This window comes from Triticum urartu, chromosome 2, assembly GCF_003073215.2.
Source record: "Triticum urartu cultivar G1812 chromosome 2, Tu2.1, whole genome shotgun sequence".
Taxonomy (NCBI): Eukaryota; Viridiplantae; Streptophyta; class Magnoliopsida; order Poales; family Poaceae; genus Triticum; species Triticum urartu.
Genome location: NC_053023.1, coordinates 722195103 through 722207981, shown reverse-complemented (window position 1 = coordinate 722207981; position 12879 = coordinate 722195103). Strand labels below are relative to the sequence as shown.

At 43.9% G+C, this 12879-nt stretch overlaps 2 protein-coding genes across 2 annotated transcripts; both read left to right on the top strand.

Annotated features, from left to right (window-relative positions):
- The first annotated feature begins 157 nt into the window (after window positions 1–157).
- On the top strand, window positions 158–1707 carry LOC125534351. The gene is made up of 3 exons (XM_048697602.1): window positions 158–580; window positions 661–825; window positions 1676–1707. The coding sequence occupies exons 1-3, from the start codon at window positions 257–259 to the stop codon at window positions 1688–1690; spliced, it is 504 nt and encodes a 167-aa protein (XP_048553559.1). The 5' UTR covers window positions 158–256; the 3' UTR covers window positions 1691–1707.
- Window positions 1708–4021: 2314 nt separating this feature from the next.
- Window positions 4022–9446, top strand: LOC125540124 (cullin-3A-like). The gene is made up of 2 exons (XM_048703713.1): window positions 4022–4357; window positions 7230–9446. The coding sequence occupies exons 1-2, from the start codon at window positions 4197–4199 to the stop codon at window positions 9265–9267; spliced, it is 2199 nt and encodes a 732-aa protein (XP_048559670.1). The 5' UTR covers window positions 4022–4196; the 3' UTR covers window positions 9268–9446.
- Window positions 9447–12879: the final 3433 nt, after the last annotated feature.

The following is a 12879-nucleotide window of genomic DNA, read 5'->3' as shown; positions in this document are numbered from 1 at the left end:
TGCATTCGGCATGTTTCGTCATCAGATGCGATTATTCATGCATTGGACCGTGTTATTCTTGTTTCATCTTTTATAGTGTCAATATTGATGCTGCACCTATAATTGTTCCTTCCATTTTTAGGACAAAGCACTTCAAGAGGTTAAAATCAAAGAAACTGAAGGTCCACTTTCAAGTGAGTAGAAAAACAATATTTTCCAGACCGCTTACAAAGACACTCTGGAATGCAAGTCATCGCAGCCTCGTGGGTACGGATACATGGCCAAAACTTCAACTGGTTCTGAAAGGTTTCGTATCCAGATCGAAGAGCAAGCTCGTGCTACAGCAGCCACCCAGGAGCGAAACTCTCAGCTCAGCCAGCAGGTCAACGAATTAGAAGATCAACTACAAGCTGAACGTGCAAACACACAAGAGAGGATTAACTTGGAGTGTGCCGAGAGAGAACAACTTGAGGAGAGGTTAAAAGAAGAGTGTGCTGAAAGGGAAAGATTGTTGCAAGAGGAGCGAACATCAAGACTGGAATTTGAAAAAAACATGATGGCAAAGTTTGTAGTATTGAGCCAACAGATGGGAACCCAACAGGTGATTACAGTCATATGCTTCCGACCTTGTAAGATGTATGTTGCTTACTTGCATTGCTAAAAGTGCACTTCTATTTACAGGTGCCTACGAAGAGGGTTGACAAAGAGAATAGTAATCCAAACTTGCAAAATATTCTTTTACAGAGATCTAGTCCTAATAAGACTCCAGGTTCAAGGACAACTGCTATTTCTTCAAATGCGCTCATACAAGCTGCAACAAGGCATTCTCGAATGTTTAAAGCAATTGTAAGTCACAACCTTGCTTTCTCTTCATGTTTACCTGCATTTTATACGTCATTGGTCTTCATAATTAGCTAGCTGATTCTTCTCTTTTACCATGTGTTGTTGCTGCATCGAGTCACGACTTAAATGAAAAAGGAATATGTGCTAGCTAGGGACATGAACTTAACTGAAACTATACATCTAGTCATAACTTAAATCAATAGTAGAAGCTTTTAGTAGATGTACGATCGGATGATGGCACCATTCTGTATGCACGAGCAGGATGTCATGAGCATGCGCGTGATGCCTTCGCTGATGAGTCCACTGCAATGTCCCATGCAGCATCTCTTGCCGCTGATATGGGGGTCGTGAGGGTCGTTTTTTAAACGGACTCGCAACTCCTGATGGAAGCACTTAATATCAATAAGGTTGACTTGTCAGCCCATGCTGCTGCTATTGAGGATACCAAGTACCCGCTCAAATTATGGTTTTCTTATTATGAAATAAATGTATGCCGTCGCTAACTCTGTTGCTCATGAGCTTGCTAGTCTTGGTAGGATGTTAGAACCTAACCACTATTTGGAATGGGAGGCTGATGTACCAGCCCTTGTGGCTGTGCTTTGGGTGATTCAACCCGGCATCGTTAAGTTAAAAGCAATGTTTTTTTCTCAAAAAGAAGCTTTTAGTAGATGTACTTGTGGTTATGCTTCAGATATTTACACTTGTATAGTTGTTCTGATCCCTTAGTTACATGCTTGCTGACACAGTATTAGTCCAGTTAGTCTGGCGACAGTTTTTAACAATGGGGCTGGAATAATTGTATGACATATGTTATGTTCGACTAATTAACTAGAACTTTTTTTCTTGATTGCAGGATCCAAAGAACTAGCTGGACTGGACTCTAGATGGGCAGTTTAGTCTTCGAAGTTAATTAGGATGGCTAAATTACATTTGAGTTTCATTTGATGGATATTTGCTATGAGAATTATGAATTTTGTGAATCTGCATATTATACGTATGGTTTTGAATATTGTAATCGAAATCCTGTATTTTTTTTATGGTTGCAATAGACTATTACCACAACCCACTTTCGGTTGCCACATGCTAGCACCAATAAAATATAGTGTTGCGTTATATCTCATTCGCTACGCCTTTCTGTTTTGTTGCACTAGGATGTTGCAACGGAGCACTTTATATTGTTGTAATAGCTTGGCGCCACAAAAGATTTCACGATGCGATAACAGTTTGGCGCCACCAAAGTAAGTTTGTTGAAATAGAGTATCGCCACGAAAAGTATAGATTGTCGCAATAACTTCTTGCTACAAAGTTTTTACCTGTTGTGATACCTATTTATCACCATAAAAGCAAGTATGTTGCAATTTCCTGTTACGACGATTCGAATATTTGTTGCCATAAGGTAATGCCACAAGCGCAGTGGGTCGTGGCAACATGCCTAATGCCACGAAAACAAGGATTGTTGCCATAGTTTATTGCCACAAGTATAGTGGGTCGTGGCAACATGCCTAATGCCACGAAAACAAGGATTGTTGCCATAGTTTGTTGCCACAATTGACTATTGCCACGGAAGAGTATTGTGCCACGAAATGGCCATCGTTGGCATAGGTTGTTGCCACAAATGTCTATTGCTACGAGATATCAGTCTCCACAATTCGTTACATGTTGCATTAAAGCTATCTCCACAAATTAAAATGTGGCATCAGGTGAGTGTTGTCACGGGAAAACATGTGGCAACTTACCGCATGGTTGTTGCAATAGCACACTTTATTACCACAATTCCTTTTTCGTGGTAATAACCTATTACCATGTGTCCAGTCGCAATGGCTGCCAACGAATGTCGTTTCGTGGCAACAGGTACTTATCGCCACGAAACAACATGTATTGCAACAAACGGTTTTGTTGCAATAGACCCGAATCCTTGTAGTGGGGGCTGAGGTTTTTTAGTCTGTTAGTGAGAAGCTTGACAATGTCATTTGTGGGGCGTTTTGCAGAGAGATAGGTTTGAAGGCATCATCAACGATTTTGACGATGTCGTTTTTATGGAGGAGATCACGCGGGCCCCATTGGAACGTTCGACGTCCGTGCTTAGGTTGTGGAAGTCCAAGGAAAAAGGGAATGATGATAGTTTTGATTGAGTGCCAAAATTTTCGATAATAGCTAGGGTCGAAAATGTTCGGTCCTGGACTAGCATGATGCATGGTTTATTTCGAGGTGTCTTGGATTTCCTGAATGAAGAAGGGAGCATCTAAGCTTAAAAGTTGAGGGATTTGCTCCATATATAGGTGTTGAAAAATAAAACCATGTGCAATTGTATGAGAGGGATGCCTCCTGTGTTCTATGTATGTTGGGGAAACGATGTCTCCTTTCATCATGTATATAAGCGGGTCTCCCACATTACAATAAAACTAGTGAATCATTTGGACTCTTCATCTGTCTTTTTACTTTTGCTGTACAATACATTATCATCACGAAGACTCTATCAAGAGCAATCGGCGACACGAGAAGAAGGAACCATCGAGTGGCAGTCCTTTGGAACATCAGGCCAGTACGCGCGGGAGGCGCTCGGCCACGACGCCCCTCCTCCCGGGGCGGCAACACGACGCCAGTGCGTGAAGGCATCGATCACATCACCACGAGGCGATGGCAACAGCACGCGATGGCACGGTTGACTGCGCAAGGACATGCAGCGGGAACATCATGGATTTGGATTCTGTTGACGTTTATGGTCTTTAGAGTATCTACATAGTTCAAAGATCACGATGTTGACGTCTCCTGATCTATGTGGATGACTTCCTAATCGTCGCTGCTATAACTTTTTGGGTTGAAACAAGTTTGCTCCGTCGATGCGAGGCCCACAGGCAACATCGAGCTTTGCTCACGACTCGTCCTTGGTGTATGCAAGACAAAGAAGATCTCGGCGCCCCTGAGAATTTAGATGCAATTTTCTTTTTTTGTAATAATAAGGATGTGTTTGTAATACTTACTCGTACTTAAAAAAAATTGGACCTGGGTCCTTTTCTTGTTGAAAAGGAAAACAATGTGGCGTGTGGATGTGTTGTGAAGTTATTTTTATTTTTTTTAAATATAAAACGTGAACAATCGGAATACGAACGTGAAACGTGGAAAGGAGCCCGAGACGGCGAGGCCCGAAGCGCCAAATATAGGGGGCGGCCCGGATGTGGGATATCCACCGAGGCGAAACCCCCAAAAGAATCCGGAAAATATAAGCGCACACGCACGCACGCGAGCGAAACAACAAAATACCTATACGGCCGAGCCGAGGCCCATCGTCTCATCCCCATCCCCTCCCCTCCTCGCCGGAACCCTAAGCAGCAGGGAGGGCGGATCGCCGCGGCGCGGGCGCACGGGCGGCGGCGATGAATCCCCAGCGGAAGCGCATCCCCAAGATCGAGCCCTTCAAGCACCGGGTCGAGGTCGACCCCAAGTTCTTCGACAAGTCGTGGAAGAAGCTCGATGACGCCATCCGCGAGATTTACAACCACAACGCCAGCGGCCTCTCCTTCGAGGAGCTCTACAGGTTGACAGCCCCGATCTGCCCCCCCTCTTTTTTTTTCCGCTGTTGATTTTGGTGGTGCACGTGTCCTCGGGGAGGCGCGGCGACCGACGGTAGATGTGTTGGATGCCGCCAATTGGGATTCGTCGCTAGATAGATTCGTGGCTTGATAGATTCGGGTCGGGATTCGTCGCTGGATAGTGTGCCGATCGCGTCTTCTGTTTTTCTTAGGCTTTGCTGTATGACCATAGATTGGATTGTGGGGATACTCAGTAAATTCCCAAGATTTTGGTTGGCCGGGGTTGTTCTGTTAGGTTATCCTAGGTATGCGAGTTTGTGGTTTGTTGTCAAGAAATCGGGATGTGCCGAGGCTTGAAAGGGCGCGCTTAATACTGGTAGAAATTGAGTTGCATGGGGTTTTCCCGTGCTGGCGTGGCTGTGACTTGCGCATGTTTATATTTGTTGTTTGGATATTGGGATGTGTTGCTCTGATTCTAGTTTTGGAGTCTGGACGTAGTTGCTTACTTTTGGTAGAAATTAGTTGCATGGGTTTTAGCACACCGTCATTTGAAATTGTATGTCTTGCTCTGGTGTAGTTTTGGAACGCTGGATATAGCACATAGTTTTGGTGAAAATTAGCTTGTGCGTGTTTTGACGTGCCAGTGTGTCTGCAAGGCTGTGTGAAGCATAATATTTTTGCTGTTATGCTATAATTAATTTTTGTGTCCACAGAGTAAAGATATGACATATCATAAACAATGTATTATAGACAATGTTACCAAAAAAGTTTTGTGCTTAAATCATTATGATAGTGTGTCTGTGTCATAATGTATCCAAATGTTATGTATGATGAAAGTAATTGAAATTTACTTGTTTATAATAGGTCATCTTAGTCCTCTGAGATTTTTTTAGATAATTACTTGGAAACTGGGGTGAGGGGGTGGGCATGAAAGCTGTTAGGATGCATTGTCTAGAATGTGCATATGGGTTTTATATCTTAAAAAAAGGCCATATCTTTACTTTGCCCTGTGTTACCGTGGCAGTATTTTGTTTCTAGGTTCTGGTGTCGCTTCATCTTCGGGAAGCCCCTTATTAACTTTTGTTCCAGATTTCTTTGAGAAAAAGTATTTTGAAGGTTGACATGACTTAATTTGATTGTTAATGTATGATTTCCATGAGCAAAGTCCTTGTGTTGTTATAACGGATTTAATACCAGTGCTACTTGCCACTGTAACCTTTCGACTCAATAGCTTTTAACTTATCTACGACTAGCATGGAAAGATTGGTGTTACAAAAGGGTACTAATAGACACCTGTACCAATGCTGTTCACATTGTTTTAGTACTTAGTTCTCATCTTGAAACCAAGATCTTGTCTGGCGTTAACAAACACTATTGCCATAATGACATATGGTGTAATTTTTGCAAGTAGTAATGGCTATATCTACTGGGAAAAGGTATGTTGGATGCACTTGAACCACTGTATTCGACAATAGAATTAATTAAGGTAGGTGCTGAAGTGACCACCCTAGCCCGCATAATAATGTTGTAGTTAGCTAATTTATTGTTTAATGGAGTAGCGAACTTTCTCAGCAAACCATTCATGCTTGCACAATAGCCCAATTCATTTACTCATCCTGGGACTTAGGCTATTGGGTAGAAATGAATTCAACTTTGTAGAATGAGAATGACATCCATGCTGGTTCTTTGGGGTATGGTAAGTCCAAAATGACATCCATGCTGGTTCTTTGGGGTATGGTAAGTCCAACCCACTAAATTAGGTATAGGTGTATAATGGAAAATCCATGATATTTTTTCCTAAAAACTTATCTGTTCTTGAACAAGGAAAGAGGTCTGACACATCATCTCTTTACAAATGAAGTAGTAATTTAACCTGCATCCTGATGAAAAGATGTCGCTATATAATTTGGAAGTTCCTTTTGGGGAATTAATGTAAGGCTGCATATAAAATTTTACACTCCCTTTTAGTAGAAGTCTTTTTGGAGTAGTGTAACTGGGAAAGTTGCCTTTTACCAGATAATACAATCTAGGCTTCTCTTTATGCCAAATAGATAAAGTTATCATGATACAAACACTGAAACACATTCCCCTTCTGGGACCTACTGTTTTTCTGAATCATGAAATACAATAAAGAATTTAGCCCATAATAGCAGTCATGTGTATGTGGTCCTTCTGAATTTAGGAAATCCTGGTTGTTTAGTTAGTCTCAGGAAAGCCCAGCTTTTTTGGATAGTGGTAGTAGACCCCAAGTTTTTTTTACATTAGCTTTGTCATCCTTGTACATACGGCTTTGCTTATGTTATGAAAGAATCATTATTTTTCCTTTGTACATTTGCAAGGTCTTCTTTAACTAAGATGGAATAGATAGAGATATGACATATGAGATTGCAGAGTATAAATGACCTGTTTGATGCATTTTTTTTTTGAAGACTGGATAGCTCGGAATTTAAATCATATATAGGACTTGTCTGCTTTTATTTAGTTCACTGAAGATTATTTCAAAGAAATACTTTTCACACTTTTCTGCATAACAAACTGTATGAATTTTTTTCCTGTAAAATTGTCTTTATATAATGTTTTAGAAATTGTGGCTGGCATGTGTGTTTTCCTGCCTTTATTTTGGGAGTTGGTTTTGGGATTTCTTAGTGTGCTTATTGACTAAAGATGCCATAAGTATAGTGCAGACTAGTCTGTGTTTGTGTTTTAGAGCTTATGTGTGGTGGCTGTGCTGTTTTGAGGTATGCTGAGGAATGACTTGCTTTATTATCTGAATATTATTTTTAGGCCATATATTACTGTTCTGTCATGTTGCTATTGGTTTGTGCAGATATTGTTATTTAAATTTCATGATGTAATACTCCCTTTTGTGTTGGCCAGGACCGCATATAACATGGTTCTTCACAAGCATGGTGGGAGGCTATACGATAAATTGGCAGAGAACTTGAAAGGACACCTTAGAGAAATGGGCAAATTAGTAGAGGCTGCCCAAGGTGGTTTGTTCTTGGAGGAGCTACAGAGAAGGTGGGCTGATCATATCAAGGCTTTACAGATGATCAGAGATATACTGATGTATATGGATAGAACATTTATTCCATCTAGCAAAAAGACACCTGTCTTTGAGCATGGTCTAGAACTGTGGAGAGATATTGTTGTCCGCTCCCCCAAAATTCATGGGAGATTGGTCGACACACTTCTGGAACTCATTCATAGAGAGAGGATGGGTGAGATGATAAACAGAGGTTTGATGAGGAACACGACCAAGATGCTGATGGAACTGGGGTCGTCTGTCTACCAGGATGACTTTGAGAGGCCATTCCTTGAGGTGTCTGCAAGTTTCTATAGTGGTGAGTCGCAGCAGTGCATCGAGCGTTGCGACTGTGGTGAGTACCTGAAGAATGCTGAGAAGCGGCTTGCTGAGGAATCGGAACGTGTTTCGCTGTATATGGACGCCAAAACTGCAGACAAAATAGCTAATGTTGTGGACAAAGAGATGCTCTCGAATCACATGCAGAGGTTGTTTCTTATGGAGAATTCTGGTCTTGTGAATATGCTCATTAATGACAAGCATGAAGACCTGACCAGGATGTATGACTTGTTTAAACGTGTCCCTGATGGGCATTCAACCATTAGATCTCTCATGGCTTCTCATGTTAAGGAGACTGGAAAGATTTTGGTGACTGACCCAGAGAGATTAAGGGATCCTGTTGATTTCGTCCAGCGTCTTCTAAATGAGAAGGACAAGTATGATGAGATTGTCAGTGTTTCATTCAGCAATGACAAGACTTTCCAGAATGCTTTAAATGCCTCATTTGAGCATTTCATCAACTTAAACAATCGCTCCCCTGAGTTCATATCATTGTATGTTGATGACAAGCTTCGGAAAGGTGTGAAAGGTGCTGCCAATGAAGAGGATATTGAGACAGTTCTGGACAAGGTTATGATGCTGTTCAGGTACTTGCAGGAGAAAGATGTTTTTGAGAAGTATTACAAGCAGCACTTGGCAAAACGCCTTCTATCTGGGAAAACTAGTTCTGATGAAGCTGAGAGGAACATGCTTGTGAAGCTGAAGACAGAATGTGGCTACCAGTTTACGTCAAAGCTGGAGAGCATGTTCACTGATTTGAAGACGTCTCAGGATACAATGCAAAGTTTCTATGCCAATCTCGCTGGTGACAGTGACGGCCCAACAATATCTGTCCAGATACTCACCACTGGATCTTGGCCAACACAGCCATGCGCTACCTGCAATCTTCCACCTGAGATCCTTGGTGTTTCTGAGCAGTTCCGGGCACACTACCTGGGCACGCACAATGGCAGGAGACTGACATGGCAGACAAATATGGGGAATGCAGACATCAAGGCAGCATTTGGAGACCGCAAGCATGAGCTGAATGTCTCGACTTACCAGATGTGTGTCCTGATGCTATTCAACTCAACAGATACTTTGACCTACAAGGAAATTGAGCAGAACACAGCCATACCACCTGTTGATCTGAAGCGCTGCCTCCAGTCTCTTGCCTGTGTGAAGGGCAAGAACGTGCTGCGGAAGGAGCCCATGAGCAAGGACATATCCGACAGCGACGCTTTCCACTTCAACGACAAGTTCAGCAGCAAGTTGGTGAAGGTGAAGATTGGCACGGTCGTTGCGCAGAAGGAGTCAGAGCCAGAGAAGCAGGAGACCCGCCACAGGGTCGAGGAGGACCGGAAGCCCCAGATCGAGGCGGCCATCGTGAGGATCATGAAGTCCAGGAGGGTCCTGGACCACAACAGCATAGTGACGGAGGTGACGAAGCAGCTCCAGGCGCGCTTCCTGCCGAACCCGGTGGTGATCAAGAAGAGGATCGAGTCCCTGATCGAGCGCGAGTTCCTGGAGAGGGACAAGGTAGATAGGAAGCTCTACCGCTATCTTGCGTAATTAGGTTTTCTTTTGCTGTCGAAACATTAGACGTCCAGTGTCCATGAATGAAGAAAAAACATGTCGCGTCGGTACCGTTGACTTGGATCTTGGCTGTAGTTCTGCTGCAGAGTCGTGGTGGCTTGGAAACTTCCGGCCTGCCATCTTTGGTACATAATATAGAACCATCTTATATCTCAGTGTTTATGCTTGGGTTGTTGCCGCTGGTTGCTCTGTGGTTTGATGCTTGGTTTGGTGGTAGCCGCAGTTGTTGCCTGATGCTTCCTGCTGCCTTTTCTGTGTAGTGTTTGAGATATATTGCAGGAGCTTAGACGAGTGTTCCTGTATTAGCATCTTTCGGTTGTTAGCATCTTGCTTGTTAGCATATTTTAGGTGATAACTTGTAGGTAAATGATTCCTTTTGGACATCTAATTGAGAGATTTTCCCATTGCAACTCGATTTCATCTGGTCTAACATAAACAATTTCATGCCCAATCGAGCTAATAAACCAAAACAAAGCTGCTAAACCTGACGAGTAGTTCACTCATGGTCTAATCATTTGGTCTAACATCACCTACAAAGTATTTACATGAACAAGGTGACCCATCCTCTTGGACCTACTGATTTTAACAAATTGAATTAAACATGCTAAAAAATCCGCAAAGAGACCTGACGGGCATCCTAAAGAACTGAACTAGTATCTACATTGCCGGCGACCTTCGCCGTCGTCATGGCGCCACCAGGTGCACCGGAGCCGCCGCCATCGCCGTAGAGCTTGAGGGCCTTCACCTTCTTCTCCCTGAGCTTCTGCACCTTGCTGTTGCGGTTGGAGTGCTCGCCGCTGCGGAAGAAGGGGCTCGTCGACGGCCGGTACTCCGGCACCAGCTTGTCCCTGCCCATCCTGTACCGGATGCCGCACGCGTTGCACAGCGTGGCCGGCCCGTCCGGCCCGTTCCGCCACTGCGGCGTCTCCGTCGTGTGGCAGTGCCCGCATTCCTGGCCCTCCGCCGCCTGCTCCCGCTTCCGCCCCGACGACCGCCGGCGGCCGCCACCCATGTCGTCGACCTTGCTGCCGCCGTCGCTGCTGTAACTCAAACTCAACTTGCCGGGTTTGATGTCGCTGCCGCCGTAAATCAACTTGCTGGGTTTGATGTCGCCGCCGTAACTGAACACCCCGGCGTTGTCCGCGCTGACACCGTGTCCGCCGTGGGCGGGCGGCGCCTCGTGAACGGCCGGGACTCCGAAAGACATGGACGGGTGGGACCAGGGCCGCTTGCGCGCGGCGGCCGGCTGGCGGCGCGGTTTGGTGGGCACGTCCCAGAGCGGGAACGCACCGCCGGAGTTGGTCTTCCGGCCGGCGGCCGGGCTCTGGGTGAGCCGCAGGTGCACGTCCACGTCCATGGGCGCCGGCGGCGAGCAGTCGACTCCGAGGGCCTCTAGGAACCTGTCGTCCAAGACGGGCAGGGAGGAGATGAGGGCCTCGTCGACGGCGTCGTCGGGCCAGGGCAGCCCGTCCCCATCGCACTCGTCGATACGCTGGTCGTCGAGAGAGAAGAAGGGCTGACGCATGTGATGAACTCGCCCGGGAAATCGGGGGAATCCCAACCAAATATGTAACAGTAAGATCCCTAGTTTTACGGGGTGTGATGATTACCCATGATGCACCCGATCGGTCGCGCCGGTGCCGTCGGACTTTCTTTGTTCGCGCGGCCCAGGATAGGACTTGCGAAAGCAGCAGGCCTTGCCGTCTGGCCGCGGCCCAAAGCAGGCCTTGTTGTGCTAGACTTGCCTGTGTCATGAATTAAACTAGGGAATCACTTCACCTCAAAAAATTGTCTCAAAAAAAAAACCTCAAAAAAAAACTATGTCATGAATTAAATTAGGGAGATACAAAAAAAAACTAGGAATTCGTCGACAGAGTAGGTGATTGTTCAGATAGTATGTGCCACTACTAAATTTTATTGCCACCTAAACCGGCATGGAGAATTCTAGCGCGCCGCAATGGATGCTCAGGCAAGCTCGTATGCTCCCCCCATTTCATTCTGGTCCCAAAACTTATAAGAGAAGTACATCCTCGACTATATGCTTCGGCCAATTCCAAAAACCGTGAGCGCTGTGTACAAAGAATGAAGATATAGCGCCGATTAGGGAATGACCCCGAAAAAAAAAAAAAGATATAGCGCCGATTAGGCAATGGCCGTAAGAAATTCTTGCCCATCGACTCCCTCAAACAAAAGTTTTCTGCTCCCGTCGCCGCTACGCGTGCTCCCCCTCTGTCTTCCATACACCGGCAGCGCCCTCCCTCGGCCCATAGTCCCCTCGCTTTCCCAACGGCGGGCGACAATGGAAAGGCTCACCTGTATTGTCACAATCAGCAGTGGCACAAGGATGCTTCCATCATCTCTTGCGTCGGCAATTTAATCTCTCAGATACGGAAGCTCATACTTATGACTGCACAGATCCGCACATCGCATCCTCAATTGGCCTAGCCAGCCATGCATCTATATTCCGGTCTATTATGAAATCCAAATCCATGTAACACAATTATTTGACCAAACTGTTAGTTTCATAATCCAGTGTTTGCTACCAGTTAATTGGTTTATTCTAATATGAAATTTTCTTTATGTTATCAACCTTGTCTTGGTTTAGCGTGTCAACACTGAACACTAGATGAATTATAATGCATTTTTTTGTTTGTACATGGCAAGCATTCCTATTTTGCTATTTTCAAACCATTATGTTGTGACAGCTAAAAATTCTTCCGATATCCATGCTTCATAAGCATCATATACGTGTTTTTCAATCCAATTTGTTTGCTTCAGTAGACCCATGCTTCTACCTTGTTTTTTTTTTTTGCATGTTGGTGTCTATAGTTTTCCAAAGCATTGCTCCACCGAAATCTCGTTGGCAAGCAAGGCTGATTTTGGGTTTGAAATTTCAATGCTTCTATGATGACTCTATGCCTTGTGACTACATTAAAAAAATTTGATTCCTAATCTTCCTTGGTCTCTTGTATGTGCTCCTTGTGTACAGATAGACAGCAACATCGAAACATGCTTCTTGATTTAGTATATTAGTTTGCATAGGTAAGTTATGTTCAAACATGGGCACATACTTTATATATCTGTCATCTACTCCCTCCAATTCATAATAATTAAAGTTCTAGGATTATCCTAAGTCAAAACTCTTTTTAATTTGACTAAGTCAATAGAAAAATTTGCAAAGACCGACAATATCAAATATATATATTTGGTATAATGAAACATATTTGGTGTTGTTGATTTTGATATATACTTCATCAACTCAATGAAGTTTTACTTAGAGTAATCCTAGAATTTCAATTAGTATTTGAAACAGATGATGTATGTTGCAAAGAGTTCATGTCATCATTTTGTTTCTTTCTAATGGTTCAAGTGCACATTCAGGTAGTATGTGGTTCCTATGTTACTAACATCTATTAGACATTTGATAGTCGTGTACACGTGCACATTATGGAACACTCTAGCAAAGATAGTTGAAGGTACTTAAGTAGACACAACCACATATAGACATCTCGTAGACATAACCATATCGTAGGCACAACCACATATTGCAAACTAATCCACTGATAAATATGTTTTTATTTAGTTTTT

What these genes read in the sequence shown, in the direction of transcription:
- LOC125534351 (XM_048697602.1), top strand. Translation starts at nt 257, where the DNA reads ATGGCCAAAACTTCAACTGGTTCTGAAAGGTTTCGTATCCAGATCGAA. An exon ending in AACAGATGGGAACCCAACAG is followed by an intron (nt 581 to 660) that starts GTGATTACAGTC and finishes TTCTATTTACAG; the next exon opens with GTGCCTACGAAGAGGGTTGA.
- LOC125540124 (XM_048703713.1), top strand. Translation starts at nt 4,197, where the DNA reads ATGAATCCCCAGCGGAAGCGCATCCCCAAGATCGAGCCCTTCAAGCAC. An exon ending in TCCTTCGAGGAGCTCTACAG is followed by an intron (nt 4,358 to 7,229) that starts GTTGACAGCCCC and finishes TGTGTTGGCCAG; the next exon opens with GACCGCATATAACATGGTTC.